The sequence below is a fragment of the Carassius gibelio genome, chromosome A8, assembly GCF_023724105.1.
Source record: "Carassius gibelio isolate Cgi1373 ecotype wild population from Czech Republic chromosome A8, carGib1.2-hapl.c, whole genome shotgun sequence".
In the NCBI taxonomy this organism is placed as follows: domain Eukaryota; kingdom Metazoa; phylum Chordata; class Actinopteri; order Cypriniformes; family Cyprinidae; genus Carassius; species Carassius gibelio.
The window spans coordinates 17137951-17163242 of record NC_068378.1 but is presented as its reverse complement, the minus strand read 5'-3'; the positions used below and the strand labels follow the sequence as shown (position 1 = coordinate 17163242).

At 36.7% G+C, this 25292-nt stretch overlaps 2 protein-coding genes and 1 long non-coding RNA gene across 16 annotated transcripts; 1 reads left to right on the top strand and 2 right to left on the bottom strand.

The window, feature by feature from the left end:
- The first annotated feature begins 68 nt into the window (after nucleotides 1-68).
- On the top strand, nucleotides 69-15238 carry LOC128018677 (TBC1 domain family member 25). Of its 9 annotated transcripts, none has more exons than XR_008184935.1 (9): nucleotides 69-436; nucleotides 2235-2344; nucleotides 2508-2662; nucleotides 2981-3105; nucleotides 3380-3568; nucleotides 5933-6208; nucleotides 6294-8812; nucleotides 9149-9211; nucleotides 9950-10349. XR_008184935.1 is itself a non-coding variant. In XM_052604357.1 (8 exons), the coding sequence occupies exons 4-8, from the start codon at nucleotides 2638-2640 to the stop codon at nucleotides 8007-8009; spliced, it is 2331 nt and encodes a 776-aa protein (XP_052460317.1). In that variant the 5' UTR covers nucleotides 71-436; nucleotides 2015-2102; nucleotides 2235-2344; nucleotides 2508-2637; the 3' UTR covers nucleotides 8010-9353. The 9 variants fall into 9 exon arrangements, 4 of the variants coding, with proteins under 4 accessions (XP_052460314.1, XP_052460317.1, XP_052460316.1 ...); XR_008184934.1 differs by having other exon boundaries at nucleotides 6294-9211; nucleotides 9950-10054; nucleotides 10159-10349; XR_008184937.1 differs by lacking the exons at nucleotides 9149-9211; nucleotides 9950-10349 and adding an exon at nucleotides 15034-15238.
- LOC128018679 (properdin) lies at nucleotides 11442-20747 on the bottom strand. Of its 6 annotated transcripts, none has more exons than XM_052604362.1 (11): nucleotides 20614-20747; nucleotides 20341-20412; nucleotides 19943-20087; nucleotides 19353-19519; nucleotides 19097-19267; nucleotides 18823-19017; nucleotides 12930-13103; nucleotides 12650-12841; nucleotides 11961-12072; nucleotides 11717-11828; nucleotides 11442-11626 (listed from the first exon to the last, which is right to left on the bottom strand). In XM_052604362.1, exons 2-11 carry the CDS (start codon nucleotides 20393-20395, stop codon nucleotides 11618-11620), a joined length of 1332 nt encoding a protein of 443 aa, XP_052460322.1. In that variant the 5' UTR covers nucleotides 20396-20412; nucleotides 20614-20747; the 3' UTR covers nucleotides 11442-11617. The 6 variants fall into 6 exon arrangements, with proteins under 6 accessions (XP_052460322.1, XP_052460324.1, XP_052460323.1 ...); XM_052604364.1 differs by lacking the exon at nucleotides 12930-13103 and adding an exon at nucleotides 18567-18740 and having other exon boundaries at nucleotides 20614-20746; XM_052604363.1 differs by lacking the exons at nucleotides 12650-12841; nucleotides 12930-13103 and adding exons at nucleotides 18287-18478; nucleotides 18567-18740 and having other exon boundaries at nucleotides 20614-20743.
- Nucleotides 13412-14991, bottom strand: LOC128018680 (uncharacterized). The gene is made up of 3 exons (XR_008184938.1): nucleotides 14629-14991; nucleotides 13709-14543; nucleotides 13412-13623 (listed from the first exon to the last, which is right to left on the bottom strand). It is a non-coding gene; the product is annotated as an uncharacterized LOC128018680 (long non-coding RNA).
- Nucleotides 20748-25292: the final 4545 nt, after the last annotated feature.

Here is a 25292-nt window from a genome sequence, read left to right as displayed (position 1 = left end):
ATGTAATGCCAGTGTGGCGTCATATCCTGTTGTTTAAAACTGGCCGATGTCTTGTAGCAAACGTAATGCCCTCTTACTTACGTCATGTGTGATATTAGACGAATAATATAGACGAAACACTGATTCCCTGAGTCAATCATACGCAAACCGTCATTAAAATACGTTTTAAGACGCGAATGCCTTTTTCTGTCTTACACTGGGACTTTTATTATGACGTGTCAGCAGGATATTGGTTGTTTTTCGGTCTCTTATTACCGGAGTTTTCATTGAACCTGCGAGCAGTAAGAGAGAGGCAAACGGGTTCCCGCATCCATTGTTATTTTACTTTCATTTTTTTACCGGATGACCACAACGCATCTCTGAACGGGACGCCCAACGCGGACTACCCACCATGTCTTCCGAGGAGGAGAGGGGGGTAGTTCGTGTTCAGGTCAAGGTGAGAAATTGTGGGGACCGAGCGGCAGGTAACGTTACAAACCCCAATCACACACACACAGAGAGAGAGAGAGAGAGACACAGCAGACCAGGAGACAGTGTCTGGTGTCCGTGACGTGGAGCTGCTCTTCATGTGCATCGCTTGATTCGCTGGCATCTTTGTTGTTTACAAATCGTGATCGTATTAATCATTCGTTTAAAGGGCATACGTGCATTCTTTGAAGTTGTGTAATAATTGTACTGCTTTAATACTTATGTGACATACTTTTTGTAGAAATATAATTATTTGTTGTTAAAATTAATATATGTTTTAGATGATTTTGTTGTAGTTTTTCGACATATATACGTTGATCATATACAAATTGGTCGTTATCATTCTGTACTGCTATAACCATAGTAATACTGTATGTATATTTATTTGTGAAGCCACGTCGTAAAGAAAAAACTCTCATGTACCGCTGACCTGATAGTGAGTCATGTCTGCTCTCAAGTGTCACATGATCATCAACCTGCCATGAACTCCCTAGCTTGTTTTTCAGTCGTTTCTCAGATGTTCAGACTGCTTTAATGAATACGAACAGCAGTGTATCTGCTTTTTGAAAACCATGTAAGTATTATTTCAGATCCAGGCCTAATAGATCCGCCATGAATGATAAATCATAAATGGCACTTAAAATGTTTGCCCATTTTCTCTTCGGACAAAACGTTGGGTCTCTTAATTTTAGTTTAATTACAGTGAACTTTTGATTAATCAGTAAACTACACTGCCATGAGACTAATTTTTATGTCAACTCGGTCACACAGCTTGTAAATAAATATATATATATTTTTTTAGATAATTTTCAGAAAAGTGACCAACAAAATGCGATTTGATATATATGAAATGACTGACTGTGAATGCTTGAAAATATTGAGCTGCCTTGTATCCTCAATTCAATAAATTTGTCATCATTTATGCCACATAGCTTCTTTATCTCACAGTGTTGATCCCTAATGGAACAGTTCATAAACTGTTCATTTTAATTAACTAAACCAAAGCTAAAGTTACACTAAATATAATTATTAGAGTAAACTTGGTACTAGTGTTTTTAAAAGTACTAGAATTAAACTGAAATGAATGTAAATAACATTTTGTTAAAAAAAAACTAATAAAATAAAAAAACAAAAACATACAAAAGTAAAATATAAAAAACGGAATATATACAAATAAAATAATTTAATATATTAATAAATGCTATGATAGTAAATAAGAAATACTGAACTAACAATTGAACCACATTTTGGCAAGGGAGAAAAAAGCTGGAGCTGCACCTACACATGAGTATGTGAAATATTTCTAAACATTTTGATACATTTTAAAATACTCCTTGAATAAGTTTTATATCTTGTTTTTTTTTTCCCAGCACCCAAGCATCAGTAACAAATGATACCAAAATCACAAGGTTTTGAACAATAAATACATTTCAGTCCAGTGTGAACCTTGACAGATGTGTGCTCTGCTTGGGACAGATGACCTTGTAGTGCTGTGTTTTGCAGGTGTTTTAGCATGTGTTGGTAAAGTTCAAAGTAATCTTTACAGCCAGAGTCTGTTTCCCATGCTTGGTTGCAACATCAACAGAGACTCAACAGGCAGTAAATCCACCTGAATAAATGTGTCACCTGATTAGGTAATTTGCATTTCAGAGGATGGAGTGATTAGCCTTTCAGAATAATTAACCAAGTAGGGTTATGTAAAATAGGCATTTTTCCACTTGTCTTTGTTTTCTAAAACTTTTTAAATCAAATCTGTCTGTTTGCAGAAGTGTGAAGGGGTGTTACCGCCGGAGTTTCGCTCCTTTGCTGTTGATCCTCAAATAACCTCACTGGAGGTGTTGCAGCATATCTTGATACGAGCATTTGAGCTGAATGGGTGAGTGAGAAATTGTGGAATATATTTGTACTGTGCTAATTGTCATTTACATCTGTTGTAAAAAACAGTTGTAACCCTATTTTTATGATTGTTTAATAGCAATGACAGGGAAATGAACTGCAGCAAATAAAGATGCAGTATTTATTTCCTTGGTTCTCTGTAGAAAACGCAACTTTGGGATAAGTTACCTGTCCCGTGACCAAGGAGGTGTGGAGGTCTACGTGTCTCTGCTGTCTGACTGGGATTTAGATGCAGCATTTGTCAGTGCTGCAAAGCCCTTTCTCCAACTCAAGATGGACATCAGACCATCAGAGGACAGTGAGTGAACTCCATATCCTTCTGTTTGCCGGGTATTAAATCTATGTCAAAATCAGTGGATCCTTATAACATTATTTACTTTTAAACTGCCTAATTTGAATTTTTTTGGGGGTAGTTGTCGTTTAGTTCAAATGGTTGTGTATTTTCCTGGGAATATGTACATTTTTCCAGTGTGTTTGTTGTTTTGTAGAGTCAACATTGCATCTTTATTGGGTAGAATAATTATTTTACAAACATTATGCATTTACATGTTAATAACTAATCCAGTCTTGAATACTTTTTTAATGCTTTCATGTTTACCCCCATGTACTTCCTAAGGTCCTGTTTTGGAGGACTGGGACATAATCAGTCCTAAGGATGTGATTGGCTCAGACCAGCTGCAGGGAGAGAAGAGGTCGTTGGCATCTGCCGCACTTCCTTTCACACAGTCGCTGCTCTCCCAGGTTACTTATGTTCTTCACCTTGTCAGCCAGCTGTTTTACCAGCCAGTGTCTGCTGCAGTCAGTCAGATTCACAGTCTACTGCCTTTATACTATAATAGCATTTAGCCTTAAACAATTGAAGTCATTATATATTTTAGGAGTCCTTGAAGGCGATATTGGAATATATGAATGATTCTTTCTGCCTCTATTCCACCTAATACCATAAATTTAGTTAGAAATCCATATAAATAGTACACATTCTTGAGTTTACTTTGTATGTTGCTCATCAATTCAGGTGGGTCGCACTCTATCGCGTGTGCAGCAGGCCTTGAGTTGGTCCTATGGGGAGGAGGTGAAACCATTCAAGCCTCCCTTAAATGATGCTGAGTTCCACAGTTACCTGAACAGCCAAGGTCAACTGACCCGACCAGAGGACCTTAGACTTCGTATATACCATGGTGGGGTTGAGCCATCCTTACGCAAGGTAACCAGACTGATTTGACAGTTTTTAACTAATCTGCCGTTAGAGGGTAGTATATTACTTTCTATATCTAATTTGCTAATCTCTGAATACAAAATATTATAGTTTATTTTATTTATATATATATATATATATATATATATATATATATTAGGGCTGTCAAATAATTAAAATTTTTAATCAAATTAATCAGAATTTTCAGTGGATTAATCATGATTAATCACTATTTGCCACTACACCTGAATCCTAACCATTTTTTTTTCTGAAATGCATACCAAAAGATAAATAACAGGACACAGATACATAATTTTCATGTATTGTTTCATCATGTGGTTCTTTTTTTCTGAATTTCAAAAGTTTAACATTTACTTAGATCAAATTTACCTGAGCACTATATCAAACCATGCCATTTAACTACAGATAGTGTAAGAGTTTTAGGTGAACCAGTGGTTAAATATAGCCTCATATCTATGAAATTATGGATAGAGAAACTCGAAAGAATGAACTCAGAAACAAAAACATGCGCCACAATCACATAAGCAGCACTCTGGGCACTCTTGTTTTTGGAAAGTGTTCATTTGCTGTGCCACAATACTTTAGGATCGATATTTTCACGTTCTGAAGGCTTCAAGTGCCAGTAAAACCAAGTAAAAATGCATATGCTTTTCCAAACAGCTGTAATTTTCGCTGCATTGCATGTAGGCGTTCTGCGCATGCGCAGTGTGAAACACAGTGATCCTCAAATCTGGCTCGCGAGATCCACTTTCCTGCGAAGTTTAGCTCTAACCCTAATCAAACACGCATGAGTTTGCTAATCAGTGTCTTTAGGATCATTAGTAAATCACAGGCAGGTGTGCTTAATTGGAGTCTGCGCTAAACTCTGCAGGAAACTCGCGAGCCAGATTTGAGGATCACTGCTATAACAGGAAGAAGAAGCTCCAGCGTATCAACTACCAAAGTCATCTCTGTTTTTCGAGCTTGGCATGAATGTATTTGAGAGTAACTGGGATAAAACCTTAAGCTTCTTCTGTGTTTTCGTCGCGGCGCTCGCCGCTGTTTTTTACTATCTTGAGAATTCAGAGATCGACGAGACTTTCCTAACCTGAGTAATTTGTCACACTGCGCATGCGTGAAATGCGTTAAAAAATTTGACGTAATTAACGACAAACAACTAATTAACGCCGTTAACGCGCTATTTTTGACAGCCCTAATATATATATATATATATATATATATATATATATATATATATATATAATATTTATGTGTGTGTGTGTGTGTGTGTATATATATATATATATATATATATATATATATATATATATATATATATATATATATATATATATATATATATATATATATATATATATATTAGTGCCGTCAAATGATTAATCGCATCCAAAATCAACTTTTTTTTCACATAATATATCTGTGTATAATTATGATGTAAATAAATAAAAATACAAACAAATGCATGTATATATTTAAGAAAACGTTATGTTTATATGTTGAACATATTTATAGAAAATATATAAATATATTCACAAACATATTAATAAATATATACATGTAAATATTCTAGAAATATTTACTGTATCTGCGTGTATTTAGTATTTATTATATATATATATATATATATATATATATATATATATATATATATATACACACACACACACAGTACACATACATATATTATGTAAACAAATCTTTTATTTTGGATGCGATTAATTGTGATTAATTGTTTGACAGCACTAAAATATAATCTGAAAGCTGAATAATTAAGTTTTCCATTGATTTATTGTTTATTACATCTGACAATATTTGGCCGACATACAAAAATTTTAAAATCTGGAATCTGAGGGTGTAATAAAATTGAAATACTGAGAAAATCGCCTTTGAAGTTGTTCAAATAAATTTTTAGCAATGCATATTACTAATAAAAAAAATGACGTTTTGATATATTAACAGAAGGAAATTTACAAAATATCTTCATGGAACATGATCTTTACTTAATATCCTATGATTTTTGGCATTGGCATTTGGATTTTGACCCGTACAGTTTTTTTATATATATATATATATATATTTTTTTTTTTCAGTGTATATTTATTGCTTAAAATATACCCCAGCAACTTAAGAATGTTAATGTGATCCAGGGTCACACACACACACACACACACAGATATATTTATTTATATATATATATATATATATTTTTTTTTTTAAAAATAAATCTAAATTAGAAATGTATATTTTAAATCTATTACATATATTAACATATTTAAAAATGCTTTCTAAAGAATATGATGTGGCAAGCAGTCCTATTTTTACCTTAATGTTTCCTTTGTATTTTTGTGACAGGTTGTTTGGCGATACCTCCTTAATGTGTACCCAGATGGTCTCACAGGACAAGAGAGAATGGACTACATGAAGAGGAAAACAAGAGAGTACGACCAGCTCAAGAGCGAATGGACAGAACGGGTCAGCACAGAGGACCTGGAGTTCATCAGGGGAAACGTTCTGAAAGATGTTCTTCGAACAGACAGAGCACATCCTTACTATGCAGGATCAGAGGACAGCCCACATCTAACCGCCTTGACAGACATTCTCACCACCTTTGCTATTACACACCCACAGGTAAACACACAGTAGTCCCATTTGATAACACTAAGATATGCCTGTACCTCTGTGGGAAATAAACTGTCCTTGTTTGCTTTTACAGGTGTCTTATTGCCAAGGCATGAGCGACATTGCCTCGCCAATTCTAGCTGTCATGGACAACGAAGCTCATGCCTTTATCTGCTTCTGTGGCATTATGAAACGTCTTGAGGGCAACTTTCGCCCTGACGGACAACTTATGTCCATTAAGTTCCAGCATCTGAAGTTGCTACTGCAGTATTCAGACCCTGAGTTTTATGCCTACCTAGTCTCAAAAGGTGCAGACGATCTGTTTTTCTGTTACCGCTGGCTGCTTTTGGAGCTGAAGCGTGAATTCGCTTTTGATGATGCTCTGAGAATGCTTGAGGTCACCTGGAGCTCCTTGCCACCTGATCCACCTGAGACAGAGGTGGAGCTTCAGGGGCTACCACATGAGCCAGATCAGTCCAGTGGCTCACAGAATGTCCATCAGAATGTGAACATGGAGGAGATGGAAGAGAAGCAGAAGGAAAGGCAGAGGAGACGTCACATGCTAAGACCATCCCGAGAGGAGGCAGATGGGGGACGTAGCCTCATCGTAGAGGAGGAGGAGAAGGGGCCTCGGAAGGAAGGTGAAGGAGAGTTCGGTGTAGATGACATGGTCAAGAATGATGTCACAGCTCCAGTGCCCTCCTTTGAGAAACAGGCAAGTTTTGGGGAATTCAAGTACTATAGTGGCCGAAGTGAGGACAGCTTTGATATCAATGAAAACGATTGCTCTGATCCTACATTATCTCCAGTACAGTTTCAGTCTGCACACTCCACGTTGCCATTCTCTGTCCGCCAGTCCACAGAGGAAAGTGAGGATGACCCTGGAGAGCAGGAACCTCTCATCGGTAATCTTACGCCTTCTTCTCCAGGACAAAGAGACTCTCCCAATGGTCAAGCTGCTTCCCCAGCATCATCTCTTCCTTCCGGCCTACCAAATTGGAAGAGTAGCTCTAATCATTCACCGGAAGCATCTAATTCTCCATCTAGCTGGAGAACGGCATCTCCCGATGACCTTTCAAAATGCACAACCTCTTCCTCTAGTGGGGACAAAGCGGTGTCTCCTGATAAACCTCCTGGGGGGTTCACGTCCTCACAAGCTGTAATAAACGAAACTGAGGCTCAGTCCCCATCAGTGGTCCCAGGGAAATCTTTCCTGGCGTCTCCCTCGCAGAGTTACAATCGTTCGCGTCTCTCTTCTCCGGTTTTATCCTTCGGCAAATCCCCATCTTTGCCCAAAGCGTTTTACAGCAATCTTCCCTCACCATGCAGGCCCACCGCCTCTGTCATAACCTCTCCAAACACAAACAAACCAGAAGGAGGAGGAATGAAACCCTGCTCGCTTCCTCCTCCTCAAGAGTTTGGGAAAGGGAATCCCTTCATGCTTTTTCTTTGCCTGTCTATCCTGCTGGAACATCGTGACCACATTGTCAAAAACAGCCTGGATTACAATGAGCTGGCCATGCACTTTGACCGCCTGGTCCGTCGCCACAACCTTGGGCGTATTCTGCAGCGAGCTAAAGCCCTCTTTGCAGACTACCTGCAGAGTGAGGTATGGGACTCGGAGGAAGGGGATGAAGTCAGTTTGGACTCCCCAACCACAGCAGCAACATCCCCCCAGACACCCACCACTAGACCTCCTTTCCTCAATGTACAGCCCTCTCAGGGTACCTTATGGAATTCAACATATAATCTAGCCAATACCATTCCCTCTCCAACAACTCCTGTTGCCCTCTCTCCATCTGATTCCTGATCCTGTGCAGTATTAGATTATCTCGAGAAACCAGCTGTTGACCACAGTTGCAGTCACAGCACAACTTTGTGCTTTACACATGCTTAATGAGACTTGTGTTGTTTTATATCAACAACCAAAGCTTAGTGACTTTCTCATCTCATGATTTTCTCCCTGTCCATCAAGTCAAGTCCCTTTTATTTTACTGTATCTTTTTTATTGCACTTTATTGATTGTCCTTGAAAGGGCAGGCCAGTTTGAGTCTCATTTCACTTTGTAAATAACACTTTTGAAAGGCACATTACGGACATATAAAACATGTTATAGTAATCTAACTTACCTAAAACAAAGCAACAAGATTATACTGTTATGTATGCAAAATGTGTGCAATCTTTATTTCGGTAAAAAGGATGTCATCAGCATCCTCTGAGGTTATCCTGGCTCTGTTGTTGTAGGGAAGTGAACGTTTACTCAAGTAAAGATTTTGAGATGCTCCCTGAAATTTATCATGAATTTGTTTGACATTGCCAGCAGCAAAGGTGTATTTGTTATACCAGATATTTGTTATTTATGCTTTTTAAGAGCCTTAAGCCTTGACATTTGGTAATATGAAACATCTGGCCTGAGATGGTGCTGATGTTTTATCCATTATCCCGTCAATGTGAAACCTTCTGTTGTAGAATAGGTACACTCAGCCCCAATCTTGAATCGATCTCTGAACTACCAATAGAAATCGTCTGCTTTTTTACCTTTCAGCTGTAACTCGTGCAGTGGATGATTTGGTAAAGCAGCACTCCTACTAAGATGAACAAGGAGAATGGCTGGTAATTTGGTTTCACTTATCCTTGCCTTTGTTGGAGAAGTGCCTCGTTTCACTGAATTAGGCATTTTTCTCTCTCTTGCTTATAAGTTTAATTTTCATCATTTCAGCTTTCATTCTTTCACCAAAGGCTTGTATGTTCATTCATTACCACTTTATCATCTTTATCATCAAGATGTAACAATGAAGTATCACTGCTGTTAAAAAAAAAAAAAAATTATATATGTATACACACACATCTGAGAGTATTACACAAGTGTTTAATGCCTTTAGCAGAGTGCATTTAGTTGGAGACTCATTCTTTGTCTTAATAGCAAGTGTTCTTTTCTCTTTTTCTAAGTGCTAAAATGATAGACCTCTGCATATGGACTAAAAGGTGATTTTCCTGAAAAGTGTAACAGTGGTGAGTCCAGTTTGTCAGCGTTGTCTATACATGTATGTTTGTTTCTCTAATTTTGGTTTGGTTCTGTATGATAGTATTTTACACAAACCTATGGAGAGACTTGCAATACTCCTATTTATAAAATAAATTCACAGAATATTAATTGATTATAGTGATCTTTCTTTGCACACACAAAGATTTTAATGCAATTCCTGCTGGAAATGCTTCTTAATCAGTTTTTTTGGAACATGGTAGCTGGTTTCCAGCTGGTCTAAGATGGTAGAGCGTCTCGGAGCAGCAACAGACTCCCAACTGGCTGGTCGAGCTGGTTTTTAAGAGTTTGAAATAGTCACTCGGATAAGTGATGATTACCAAGAGAAAGCTTTTGCTTTCCTGACTAATTGACATAAGTGGATATGGATATGCGTCTTGATGTGGTTGTCATAAGATACTTACTTAGGCATTACATTTTAGTTTTTATTTATGTATTTATTATGGTGTTATTATGTTGCTTCTTGTAACATCATTGGCCATTTGAGTTTTTGTTGCTGAAATGTTTACAATATCTTGTGTTTGAAATGGCCAGCAAAATGTTAAGTCTTGGAAGCATTATTGTTTGTATCAAAAAATTTTCGCTGTTGCCACCGGCGGCATGTCATGGAGAAGCTGTGTGTTTCCTTTTGAATACTTTGTTTGGTCTACCCAAAGAGGACACAACTAGAATCCAGTGGTTAAGCTGTAATTATAACACTGTTCCAGAACAATTCAACCCAAATATTAAGATGAGCGCAGCCGTTTTATGGAATACTGCTTCCTGATCCTGGGAGAGAAGACTACAATGTTGGCTGTTCTGACTCACAGCCTGTAAGTACATTGAAATATTTAAGGATTTAAGACTGATGATTCAAACGCGAGTTTTAAAGTAGTGTACAGTAGCTCTTGTTGTTTGTATTTTCTCCCATCATAAGTGGCCTGTGAAGTGAACATCCCGGGATATTCAGCCACGATTCCAGTTCGAAGCGTTGCAGAATTATGTGTTCCATTCAAATATATATCTGTAACATAAACATATGATGTACTTATTAATTGTGCTAATTTCCATTTCTTATGTGTAATTTAAATTGTGGCACAATAAACCAACTGCAGTCATCTTAAAAAAATATATATATTTCCCTATGCCTGTTTGTTTCACAATATGAGGAACACGTGCAGTTTGTTAGTTATCTCCATTCATGTTACAAAACACTTAAACTCTCTATTAATTTTACTGCTAAAGAAACGGTTCTTTCTTGTGAGACTTTTTAAAGGTATCTATGGCTTATGCCACTAAAAATAATTGTTTTAGATTAAAATGCCGAAACCCGGTACGGGACCCTATGTATGGGACCAGGGACCTTTAGGTCTTCAGTTTAATAATGCTCTCCCAACTGAGCTCAGCTGTAAGACCCCTAGTTAACGCTATGTAATCAGTTAGGCAGACATAGGTAGGCGATGATTACAGCTTGTAATCTTAATAATGGCTCTATAAAACATTTTAATGAATTGAACGAAAGGCTTGTTCACAAGATCATGACGTTTACAGTTTATAGCTGTGTTTCTTATTTCGAAGACTTCTGCGCCCTCATGTGGTCGTATTTGTCGACTGGCTGCAGATATTATCGATGGTGTCTAATTTCACCAAAGTAGCCATTATAAAATTGGTTATTTTGTGAGGAATACATTATTATGATTCCTTTGTTTATTTATTTTTTTCGGCGTGTAATTGTTACCTTTCTGAAATGAGGCAATCTCAAAGAAGCCATTAAACTCGACCGCAGGAGGCCGCTGCAGTCTTCGAAATGACAAAACTGGTTCCGGCATACAACGTAAGGTCACGTGCCCCCTCCGCCAACTTTTATAGGGCCAGTGGCGCAATGGATAACGCGTCTGACTACGGATCAGAAGATTCTAGGTTCGACTCCTGGCTGGCTCGTATCTTTTCTGCATTTGATTAAAGCACCACTTTGTAACTTTTGGCGCTGTAGCGGTTAATAAACAGAACTGCACGCGTCCCATGTAAAAACATTAAAACCGAGGCCACTTCTCTTAGTTTGTCTATGGCGATTCACGAAGGTAATTGTTACTCCACAGCAGTGACTACCTGACCAGGCTACAATAGTCCAAACAAAAGCACTTATTATTAGTGTTCCGTGGTGATTTGTGATAATACAAAAACGTGGTTTTAAAGATGAATTCATTATGTACTCGGTCATTATAAACATTTTGCAAACTTTATTTTATCTCGTATAGGCTGACAAACCAAGTATTTTTCTGTTAGTAGCATATTTGATAAGAGAACATCTTGCTAGGGTTCTTCCACCTGCTGGTGAGGTACTTGTGTACAGCAACTGGTCCTCTTGTCTTCAACAACTACTCTGCATTCTGTGCTCATTCATACTGGGAAACAGTAAGAATATTGTTAAAATTCAAATGTATTCACTTTAATTTGTAAAGATGAATATACATAAGATCTGAGCATAACATTACATCGTTATCCATGCACTCAGGAACATTTTTACATGGTCTTCTCTCTGTTTGTTCTTTCAGACCGTCACATTTAACATGTGGATTCCCTGCAAACATAGTGCGGTCTTGGGAGCTATGGGAGATAAAAAAAAAAGCCAAAGAGAATTTAAAATTATTGTGAAACAATGCAATTGAATTGCATAACTATATGATTTATAAGACAAAGTCTTATTTCAGTTAGTAGCATGAAATGGGTTTCTCCTACCTGTATAAAGTGATGTTAGCAACACACTTTATTTCTCTTATTTTTGTAGAGTTTGGTCCACAATCAGGTGTGCAATAACTCCACTCACTCCACTCTGACAAGACACCTTCCACTGAACACAGTCAGAGAGTTATTTGTTACTTTACACCTACAAAACCTTACACCTGCAATGGTTTGAAAAATCCTCATTTAGTCTGAAACTAGGAACAACCGATCTTTAACATCATCATTCACAATTTCTTTGCACAAATGTTAAGCACTCGATTTACAAAATGTGACACATTTTGATGCTAAACAATAAAACGAGCGTGCTTTGCATTTGTGTAGCTTATGCTGTGTTTGAATATGCCTACATTACTATACAATAATACAACAATGTGAAAAACACTATGGCAAGTATATCCAAAATCATTGTATTCAAAAAACAGTATAGGCAAAAAGAAAAGGGCATCCAATGGACAATTTACTGTGCCATGAAGCCACAGAAGAGTATTTGTGAAAGGCAACAACAACATGGTGGATGTAGTATGTTTGAGTTTTGTTCATACTACCCATATTCATACTATATAGAGCATAGTTTTTTTTAAATTTTGTTAAGTAAGTTTTTAACCAAATGTATTGCCGTTCAAACCGATCAGGGTTCAAATTTCCTTTCTCGTGTATTCTGTAATTCTTTTCTTTGCACTCACTTTCACATCTTTCAATGTTAAAGCACTTGTCATGTTCAACAATCTCTCCAACACATGCGGCTCCTTTGTATTTTCTATCAACACAATCCCTCTCTCTCTTTCGTTTTCCCTCGTTTTTTGTGCATGTGATATTTTTACCGAAAGGTGATTTACAATTACTCCACTCTCCCCATTCACTCCACATCCCATTTACTGAGAGAAAAAGACAAAAAGAAAAGTGTAAAATTTAAAAAAATACATTTTTTTTTGCATACATTTTGCATTCTGTCACTATACTTACTTGGACAGTTGACAGAAATGATGCAGATACCAGTTTGTTGCTCTTCACCTGGACACTGTTTCCCACCATGTGCTGGTTTAGGAGAATCACAAATCCGTCTTTGAGTCTGTTGACCCACTCCACACGTCACAGAGCAGGGTGTGTGACCTGCCCAAGCGCCCCAGTTTCCATCAACTATGAAGCAGAGAAATAAAGTTCTTGTTTCTAAAATCCTCTTGTATGTTTGGCTGTTTTATAGAAGAAAACAAAGTCGGACCTGGGCAGAAAGGTAGACCTCTGCAAGGGCGGCTTTCTGTGTCAGAGCCCTCACAGGCATTGCCACGTGGAATGGTAGATGGAACAGGGTTGGTGCATGTTCGTTTACGAAATTCTTTTTGAGGATTGCGTCCTTCATAAAAACAAGTAACTGGACATGGACCCCAACTCCCCCAACTGGACCAACCACCATGAGCTAGACATCAAATGAGAGCATGTTCTTCATTTTCAGTGTCTTCAGTGAGTAAAAATAGAAAACTATGCTTACTTGGACAGGTTATTTCAGTGGAGCAAGGGGTGATTTCTTCTTCTGCACCACTACAGGAGCCCCCACATTGTGGAATGGGTTCAGAACATGTTCTTCGCCTTTTTTTAATTCCATCGCCACATGTGACTGAACATAGCTGCCACTTCCCCCACTCTGACCAGCCACCTTCCACTGAACAATATATATACAGAAACATGAGTAAGAACATAGAAACCTCTGTGTTTAAATGTAACAATTAATTAAATGTTCTTTTTACCTGGGCAGCAATCTTTTTTCACACATGGTTTAGTTTGAACCTTTCCCAGATTTTCAGGATCTGAGCAATTGCCAATTCCAAGACACAGTCGTCGCCTTTGACTGACTCCCTCTGTACAACTCACTGAGCACTCGCCCCAGGGAGTCCATTCAGACCATGTTGCATTACTATTTATATAGCTTTCCACAAAAAGGACCATTAACAGTGCATTATTTTAAAGTTGTGATTTAACATAGTAGCAACAGACCATCTCTGCCATATTGTGATGTACATCAGAATCTAACAGATTATAGGAAAATAAAAAATGTAGGTAGGCGACTTGGTTGCATTGGCTGACGGTTGGATTTTGAGATGTGCACATTGTGGGCGTGTCTTCATGTCATAAGCTTCATGGAAAAAGTTTACTATGTTAGGAAATAGTTCTCCCATCTTAAAATTATCATCTGTTTAATAAACAATAATGTAGCTCAATGTGACATTTATCAGGGTTTTGCAAAACTTGAGAAACAAACCAAATGAATGAAAGAATAAAATACTTGTTACACTTATTGCCTGATATATGTTATGGCACAGATGACCAGGATGCATTTATAAATAAACTAATTGTATTATTCTTTTGTTTCATTAAAGATAAAGATAAAGTTGGTAGAAAAAGTTTTTGAGAAAATGTTTTGTAAGCTAGCCATATTTTTGCTTAATATTCATTTAGATATGACCAAATAATTATATATTGTCATAAAACATTTAAAACCTGATTGTTGGACGTAAATCCCGAAGAGCACAATCCCCAACACGATCAGATTCATGGCTGAATCGGTGACAGAAATGCTTGATTCTGAAAGTGGAAGTACTTGTAAATAAAATTAATGCAAGTAAAAACATTTTAAAATTATGACTAGCCAAAACAAAAACTGTTTTACCTTACACAGTTCCCTTTATTGTGGCAGCTTTAGAGACTGTGATAGCGAGTGATGTGTTTCACCCTGTCTCAACGACCCAAGAGAGCTGTTTATAAAAACAGGAAATTTTCATTGTGAAAGAGGTTTCCTGCTTCCTTTATTCCATAATGATTTTGCAGATTCATCAGAATTGCTTGCTGGTTTGTAAAATAATCAAATAGTTTCATTCCCAATCCTTCAGGTGTTCAGCACATGTTGAGCACAGTTACGTCTGGTCAAAGCTATTCTCGAAATTCCTTCAAGTGTACTAACCCATCCACAAGCATATAACATTATTGATAAAAATGGCATAATACCTGAAATCAAGATTGAATGTAAAAACAAACTTATGCGATCCGTCCATGTGTTCTTTTCTCTTTTTCTAAGTGCTAAAATGATAGACCTCTGCATATGGACTAAAAGGTGATTTTCCTGGAAAGTGTAACAGTGATGAGTCCAGTTTGTCAGCGTTGTCTATACATGTATGTTTGTTTCTCTAATTTTGGTTTGGTTCTGTATGATAGTATTTTACACAAACCTATGGAGAGACTTGCAATACTCCTATTTATAAAATAAATTCACAGAATATTAATTGATCAGTGATCTTTCTTTGCACACACAAAGATTTTAATGCAATTCCTGCTGGAAATGCTTCTTAATCAGTTTTTTTGGAACATGGTAGCTGGTTTCCAGCTGGTCTAAGATGGTAGAGCATCTCGGAGCAGCAACAGACTCCCAACTGGGTGGTCGAGCTGGTTTTTAAGAGTTTGAAATATAGTCACTCGGATAAGTGATGATTACCAAGAGAAAGCTTTTGCTTTCCTGACTAATTGACATAAGTGGATATGGATATGAGTCTTGATGTGGTAGTCATTAGAAACCTGCTTAGGCATGAAGATATTTTCAAAATAAAATTATGAAAAGTTTTTATTTATTTATGAATTTATTATGGTGTTGTTACTATTATGTTGCCTCTTGTAACACCATAGGCCATTTGAGCTTTTTTTTTTTTGCTTTTTTTTTTTTTTTTGGAGATTTGCAATATATTGTGTTTAAAATGCCAAGCAAAATGTCAGGTCTTTGAAGCATCATTGGTTGGATGATGTTGCCACCGGCGGCATGTTGTGGAGACGCTGTGTGTTTCCTTGTGAAAGCGAAACTACTTAGTTTGGTCTTCCAAAAGAGGACACAACTAGAAACCAGTGGTTAAGCTGTAATTATAACACCGTTCCAGAACAATTCAACCCAAATATTCAGATGAGCGCAGCCGTTTTATGGAATACTGCTTCCTGATCCTGGGAGAGAAGACTACAATGTCGGCTGTTCTGACTCACAGCCTGTAAGTACATTTAAATATTTAAGGATTTAAGACTGATGATTCAAACGCGAGTTTTAAAGTAGTGTAGAGTAGCTCTTGTTGTTTTTCTTTTCTCCGATCACAAATGCATCGTTTTATGTTTACGCGGCGCGATGCAACACAACGCAACGGGTAAAAGACTGTATAATTCAACAGTTTGTCTTATTGCTTCAGACATTTGTTCTGTTGGAGCATAAGTGGCCTGTGAAGTGAACATCCCGGGATATTCAGCCATGATTCCAGTTCGAAGCATTCCATTCAAATAACTACCATTATCTTAAACTCAAAGAAAACAATTTCCCTTTGCCCATTTCTTTCTCAAAATGAGGAACACGTGCAGTTTGTTATATCCATTCATGTTACAAAACACTTATACTCTCTATTGATTTTACTGCTAAAGAAAGGGTTCTTTCTTGTGAGACATTTTGAAGGTCTCTATGGCTTATGCCACTAAAAATAATTGTTTTAGATTAAAATAGTTTTCTGAAATGAATCTCAATTAGGCCCTCCTGTGGTCGCATCAGTCTTCAATATAACAAAACTAGTTCCGTCGTACAAAGTAAGGTCACATGGCCCCCAAGTTTTTCACAGGGCCAGTAGTGTGATAGATAACGCATCTGACTATGGTTCAGAAGATTCTAGGTTCGACTCCTGGCTGTCTCGTATCTTTTCTGCATTCGATTAAAGCAACACTATCTAACTTTTGGCGCTGTAGCGGTTAATAAACAGAACTGCACGCGTCCCATGTAAAAACATTAAAACCAGGGCCACTTCTCTAAGTTTGTCAATGGCGATTCATGCAGGTAATTGTTACTCCACAGCAGTGACGACCCGACCAGGTTACAGTAGTCCAAACAAAAGCACTTATTATAGGTGTACCATAGTGAATCGGCATTAGACAAAAACGTGGTTTTGAAGATGAATTCATGATGTATTCGCTCATACATTTTGCAAACTATTTGATCTCATATACTACATCAAATTGCTTTATTTTAATACTTTATTGTGACAACAAAGCAGAGTTTACAAATGTGTGCATTAATCAGCAATCAATCCAGTCCATATAACAAAGGCTGACAAACCAAGTATTTTTTCTGTTAGTAGCATATTTGATAAGAAAACAGCTTGCTGAGGTTCTTCCACCTGCTGGTGAGGTACTGTGTACAGCAACTGGTCCTCTTGTCTTCAACAACTACTCTGCATTCTGTGCTCATTCATACTGGGAAACAGTAAGAATATTGTTAAAATTCAAATGTCTTCAATTAGTAATTAGTAAAGATGAATATACATAAGCTCTGAGCATAACATTACATCGTAATCCATGCACTCAGGAACATTTTTACATGGTCTTCTCTCTGTTTGTGTTTTCAGACCGTCACATTTAACACGTGGATTCCCTGCAAACATAGTGCGGTCTTGGGAGCTATGGGAGATAAATAATAGCAATAATAATATTTAATAATATGAATAATGTATGCTTCCTATGACTAGATGTTACAAATATTTAAATATTTAATATGATTGTGAAACAATGACCAACCTAAAGTGCAATTGAATTGCATAATTATATGATTTATTATAGAAAAAGTCTTATTTCAGTTAGTAGCATGCAATGGTTTTCTCCTACCTGTATGTAGCGATGTCAGCAACACACTTTCTTTCTCTTGTTTGTGTAGAGTTTGACCCACATCCAGGTGTGCAATAACTCCACTCACTCCACTCTGACAAGACACCTTCCACTGAACACAGTCAGAGAGTTATTTGTTACTTTACACCTACAAAACCTTACACCTGCAATGGTTTGAAGTGTTTGAAGTGCACACACTTTAAGCACTCGATTTACAAAGTGTGACACATTTTTATGCTAAACAATAAAAATTTAGCGTACTTTGCATTTGTGTAGCTTATGCTATTTGAATATGCCTTCTATACAATAATACAACCCAATGCGAAAAACAGTACGACCAAAGAGTAGTTAGTATGTCCAAAATTTTAGTATTCAAAAAACAGTAGGCAAAAAGTGCCTGATTGACCTACTACTTCTTGAGTTTCTGAAAAGGGCATCCAATGGACACTTTACTGTGCCATGAAGCCACAGAAGAGTATTTGTGAAAGGCAACAACAACATGGTGGATGTAGTATGTTTGAGTTTTGTTCATACTACCCATATTCATACTATATAGAGCATAATTATTTAATTTTGTAAAGTAAGTTTTAACCAAATGTATTTCTTAATTGAAATAAATGCAATTTCAAACAGCTATGATTTTAGTTTGCACTCACTTTCACAGCCTTCTATGTTATAGCACCTGCCATGTTGAACAATCTCTCCATCACATGGGGCTCCATCGTATCTTCTATCCAGACAGTCCCTCTCCCTCCTTCGTTTTCCCTCCCTGTTTTTGCATATGATATTTCTAGTGGAAGGTGGTTTACAATCTCTCCACTCTCCCCATTCACTCCACATCCCATTTACTGAGAGAAAAAGACAAAAAGAATAGCTTTCAATTGTAAACAATACATTTTATTTTAGAAAAATGTAGCATTCTGTCACTATACTTACTTGGACAGTTGACAGAAATGATGCAGATACCAGTTTGTTGCTCTTCACCTGGACACTGTTTCCCACCATGTGCTGGTTTAGGAGAATCACAAATCCGTCTTTGAGTCTGTTGACCCACTCCACACGTCACAGAGCAGGGTGTGTGACCTGCCCAAGCGCCCCAGTTTCCATCAACTATGAAGCAGAGAAATAAAGTTCTTGTTTCTAAAATCCTCATGTATGTTTGGCTGTTTTATAGAAGAAAACAAAGTCGGACCTGGGCAGAACGGTAGACCTCTGCAAGGGCGGCTTTCTGTGTCAGAGCCCTCACAGGCATTGCCACGTGGAATGGTAGATGGAACAGGGTTGGTGCATGTTCGTTTACGAAGTTCATTTTGAGGATTGCGTCCTTCATAAAAACAAGTAACTGGACATGGACCCCAACTCCCCCAACTGGACCAACCACCATGAGCTAGACATCAAATGAGAGCATGTTCTTCATTTTCAGTATCTTCGGTAAGTAGAAAAAGAAAATAGAAAACTATGCTTACTCGGACAGATTATTTCAGTGGAGCAAGGGGTGATTTCTTCTTCTGCACCACTACAGGAGCCCCCACATTGTGGAATGGGTTCAGAACATGTTCTTCGTCTTTTTTTAATTCCATCGCCACATGTGACTGAACATAGCTGCCACTTCCCCCACTCTGACCAGCCACCTTCCACTGAACAATATATATACAGAAACATGAGAAAGGACATAGAAACCTCTGTGTTTAAATGTTACAGTTAATTAAATGTTCTTTTTACCTGGGCAGCAATCTTTTTTCACACATGGTTTAGTTTGAACCTTTCCCAGATTTTCAGGATCTGGGCAATTGCCAATTCCGTGACACGATCGTCGCCTTTGACTGACTCCCTCTGTACAACTCACTGAGCACTCGCCCCAGGGAGTCCATTCAGACCATGTTGCCCGCCTGGAGGTCAACATTCAACATTTAAGATGTTTCTAAGTGATGTGCTTTATGCATTTGATCTCATTTATTTCAGTTCAGCTAATTCAGTAGCTCTTTTCACAAAAAATGCATAACTATTTATAAAGGTTTCCACAAAAAAGGACCATTAACATTGTTACATCAGAATGTAACAGATTATAGGAAAAGAAAAAATGTAGGGAGGCGACTTGGTTGCATTGGCTGACGGTTGGATTTTGAGATGTGCACATTGTGGGCATGTCTGCATGTCATAAGCTTCATGGAAAAAGTTTACTATGTTAGGAAATAGTTCTCCCATCTTAAAATTATCATCTGTTTAATAAACAATAATGTAGCTCAATGTGACATTTATCAAAACAGGGTTTTGGCCATGAACATTATAAGTATCACATCAATGAAGCTTACCCACAGGACCTACAGACGCCATCTGCTTCTTTGAAGCCATAGCTGGGGTTTAAGCAACAATCTTCTTTTCCAACCTCACCCAAAAGATTACCACATTTCCCACTGGACAGGCTAAATGATGAAAAACAATCCACCTTCTGCGAAACTTGAGAAACAAACCAAATGAATGAAAGAATAAAATACTTGTTACACTTATTGCCTGATATATGTTATGGCACAGATGACCAGGATGCATTCATAAATAAACAAATTGTATTATTCTTTTGTTTCATTAAAGATAAAGATAAAGTTGGTAGAAAAAGTTTTTGAAAAAATGTTTGGCAAGCTAGCCATATTTTTACTTAATATTCATTTAGATATGACCGAATATTTAAATATTGTCATAAAACATTTCCAACCTGATTGTTGGACGTAAATCCCGAGGAGCACAATCCCCAACACGATCAGATTCATGGCTGAAATGCTTGATTCTGAAAGTGGAAGTACTTAAAATTACTGCACGTAAAAACATTTTAAAATTATGACTAGCCAAAACAAAAAACTGAAACTACAAACAAATGTGTGTGGGGGTTTTTGAGTAATATAAATGAATTGATAATACAAAGTAAGGGTTCAGAAGTTCATACGTTATGAATTTAATATTTTAACCAATATAAAATTTAGCCACTTACCTTACACAGTTCCCTTTATTGTGGCAGCTTTAGAGACTGTGATAGCGAGTGATGTGTTTCACCCTGTCTCAACGACCATAGAGAGCTGTTTATAAAAACAGGAAATATTCATTGTGAAAGAGGTTTCCTGCTTCCTTTATTCCATAATGATTTTGCAGATTCATCAGAATTACTTGCTGGTTTGTAAAATAATCAAATAGTTTCAGTTCCACTCCTTCAAGAGTTCAGCGCAGTTGTTAAATACAGTTACGTCCGGTCAAAGCTCTTCTCTAAATTATTTCAAGTGTCCTAACCCACCAACAAGCATATCTAAGATGAAAACGGCATAATACCTGAATATAAAACAAACGAATGCGATCCTTTCAAGTGTGTGTGTTTGTGTGTGTTTTCTTCCCTCTTTTAGGGGTGGTGGTAGGGGTGTTGAATATCTCAACAAAAGACCTCGCAGGATTTTTCCATTTTACATAAGGGTAAACAGCAAACTAAAAATGTCAAAGCTCCTTAGAAACTATCATTAAAACATTCTGTTGCGTCAAAACTTTTGATCAAAAATCAGTGGACTAGCTATATGTAAACCGGTGCATGGGCCGGTCATCCGCGACGCGTTTTGATGTTTCCAAATGGGCGAATACAAACCACTGATCAAAAGCCCAACATCCAGCAAGGCAGGAAAGCATCCAGTCTACCCAAGAGAAGACGTCTTTCAATTTTGTAAGTTAATGCTGTTGAATAGAGAAAAAATAGACTAGGCCTACATTTTTCATAAAAAAATAACTTAATTCTTAAAATTGCACCTAAGTACAAATCCCCCACTCTCTTAGTGTTCTTTAATTGAAAAATATACATTTGCATTCATTCATGTTTGCAATAAAATTTTAGTTAAAAATGTTAAGTAAAAAAAAAAAAGCTTTATTGACTGATGTTTCATAGACGTTCATATGTTATGCTTTCAAATTACACGTATTTTCACCTCCTAAATTAGCCTTTTACACTGTACTCGTGAAGTCACAATTCTATAATGGTACGATTTACTCAGGCCAATGACTTTTTTTGCTTATGTTTATACCCTGATGATGACGTAATTATCTTTTGACTCCCCGGACAGAGGAACCTTGAAAAAAACATCAGTTGTTGAAGATATATGAGCAAAAATACAATGAATTACAAGGCTATAGGGAATTGTTTACTATTGCAGACATAGGCCTATATAGACTGAGGTTTTAATTACATTATCTGAATAGGCCTATAGTAAGTTTTGAACTAAAATATAAGGCATGAAACTTCAGGGCTGAAAATTATTATTATTGAGTCACACTCCGGCCCTGGACACAGATGAATTCAGCTCATTCTGTTCTCTTTTTCTCATGCCACATATCCGTTTTCTCAAGCAGTGACAGTGATTTTTTCTTTTTTTTTTTTTCTTTTTTTTTTTTTTTTACAGTTGAGCAACTTAAGAGGAAGAAGAGTGCTGTTTTGCTGGACGTTAAATTGTAAATGTGATGTTGATTTTGTACAGCTCAGAAGCAAGAAGTTAATATTAAGTGACTTACATTATAGACACTGAATTGTCTGTTTTTGCTCTATATACAGGTGTTCACTTTCTGAATGAATCAATATTTTGATTCAGTTAGGCTATATTACCCACTCATAAAATCATCAGTCACTTTGTTTCTGAATGAATCAGTCCTGTGAACGAATTAAATGAGTCCATGACTCATTTGAGACAGTGGCTTGTCGCCACCTTCTGACAGTTTTAATTTCAAAGTTAAACATAATTCATTTTTTTACCCATATTTTTTTTTGTTGCCATATTCCTATGTTCAAAATGTTATATTGAAAACATTAATTTCATAACATTATTTATAAAATTATATTATTTGTTTTAAGTGCATTCATGCCACCCTTGCATTAAACAGTCTGTGTAAATATATCTAATTCTACTTAAGATGTTTTTTTCAAAACATCTTAAGTGGCATTTCATATTGACATGTTTGTAGTAAATTAGCCGGCACTGACAACAAACCACAGCCGAAAAGAGAAAACGTCAGCTACATTAAATGACAGCTTAGTGGTTTTTCAAGCTGAACATTGCACAACCATATTTTTATGCATTGTGCAATCACATTCAGGTTCTTAGCAGATATGAACTAAAATATCAATATAACTATGGTTAATGTTCAGTTTTGGGAAGGTTTCTTTGGAAATGTAATAAGTTAGACATTACAAATGAACCTAATTAAAATGTAATGAGTAATGTAACTGTTTCATTTACTTTATTAAAGTAATGGAACTGATTACATTTTATTATTTTGTATTACTTTTCTAAATTTCTAACGTTTTCAACATTAGTTAGTCATATTCAAACATTTAAACCAGGCAGGGTTAACCTTCCATAACCTTACAAGGTTAACCTACATTCACTTTTATTTAATTCAGAAAAGATTTGCTAAATTTTCACTGACCAACTTAAATGTATTTTGGAAATATAAGAAAAGGATTAAGGATATGAAAGGATATGAAAAGGTTATAGAATATCCATTACAGAATATCACAGTAAGCAGGTGAATTGGTAACAGGTGAGGGTGTTATTCTGGGTCTTTGCATGCAAATCTGGATATGGCTCATTATTTGAGACAAAATTCATGAGAGCAGTGTCATTAATAATGCCAAATGCCGATGCCAAATCACAAAGAACTGAGGTATTTCACCAACTACTATACACATAATTGTGAAAAGACTCTCAAGTCTGTGTAGGGCATGGCAGGAAACCTCAGCTGAGTATGCATGACCTCTGAGCCCTCAGATGGCATTTGATTCGAAACCATCATTCTGTGGTGTTAAATATAACCATGTGGCCTCAGGAGTACTTAGAAAAACCGCTGTCACTTAACACAGTCTGCTGCTGCATGAATAAATGCACCTCGAATCTATAGGAGAAAACTATACACCAATTATGCAGGGATGGGTTCTCTGGGCCAGAGCTTAACTCACATAGTCAAAAAGACAAATGTGTGCTGTGGTCAGATGAGTCTACATTTCATAGTTTCTGAGAAAAATGGATGTCGTGTTCTCAGTCCCAGGGATCCAAGGGACCATCCAGACTTTTATGTATATAGGGATGCAGCAGAGCAAATGGCATGAGTGACTGGCATATTTGCAAAGGTACCATTGACATGGAGGTTTATATTGAAATTGTACAGAGACATAAACTGCCAGCAAATCCTGCCTGCAGTCTACATCTTTCTCCTTTTGAAAATATCCAGTCATGAAAAGGAGAATCAGAAACTGACGATCACAGACTACTGTGCATTAGACGGAATTAACATTTTGCTTGCAAAACTTTAACAATTAGTAACTCAATTCCCAAACAATTTAAATGTAATTAAAAGGAAAGTTGATGTGACACAGTAATAAACTGTCCCAGCGTTTTTGGAGTATGTTGCAGCCATCAAAATCAATATTTGCAATATTGCATATTTACAAAATAAAATTACGTTGTACTTTTGTCAATTAAATAAAGGTTAAAGAGAATGAACAAAAAACATACCATATTTTTGATTTTATGGCGTTTCACAAAATGTCCCAAGTTTTCTGGAATTGGAGTTTTAATTAGTCTGACTTTCAAAATCCTTCATCACTTGAATAGGAAATAAAGAGTTTTCAAATAAGCAAGCAACATTGATGTCTCATATTTTAAAAGTCAATGCAATTTATGAAATAAATCAATGAAATATGTGTGCGTGTGTGTGTGTGTGTGTGTGTGTGTGTGTGTGTGTGTGTGCGCTCTTGTTTTTGTGACATATCAGGACACAACTCTGTATAATGACATGGGTATGACACAGGTATTACAAGGAGAGGGTGACTTATGAGGACATAACCCATGTCCCCATTTTTCAAAATGCTTATAAATCATACAGAATGAGTTTTTTTGATAAAAGTAAAAATGCACAAAATTTCCTGTGAGGGTTAGGGTTAGGTAGGGTTGTAGGGCCATAGAATATACAGTTTGTACAGTATAAAAACCATTACGCCTATGAGATGAACACACTTTTCACAAAAACAAACGTGTATGTGTGTGTGTGTGTGTGCGTGTGAACAAATTCAGATGTAAATCCCTTTGTAATCGTTAACATTTTCGTAAGTAAATGTACTTTAATTATAAAAAAAAAATTCTCAGTAACTGTAAATGGTTAAAATTAAATTTATTTTGTAATTAAATTACATAATTCCATTACATGTAGTTCCTCTCCAACACTGCTCATGTGGAATCTGAAAGCACCACAAATTTTTGCTGGATTAGAGTGCCTGTGACTCACAAACTGTGCATTCTTGCCCATTGTTTGATATACTGTAAAATATTAGAGCTGATTTGATTATGCGTTATGTTACCAGTGAAATTATATTGCCATGTTTAAATCCATTCCATCCCACAATAGCCTACATCTTGGGTGTGGCACATGGCCAACATCTGCATTTATTGTCAATATTTCATGTTCATTTTTGCAATTGTTGTGTAGTTTTATTATTAAAAATCCTCATTGAGAGCAATAGGTTTGCATAACATATTGTAAAAACCTGAGCACAAACCTGTCCTCAAATGCTTTGTGTTCTAAGTTCAAGGTGAGATTTGAGGGCTGTAACAGAAGACAATATTAGAAATGAACGACTTCGTGTTTGAT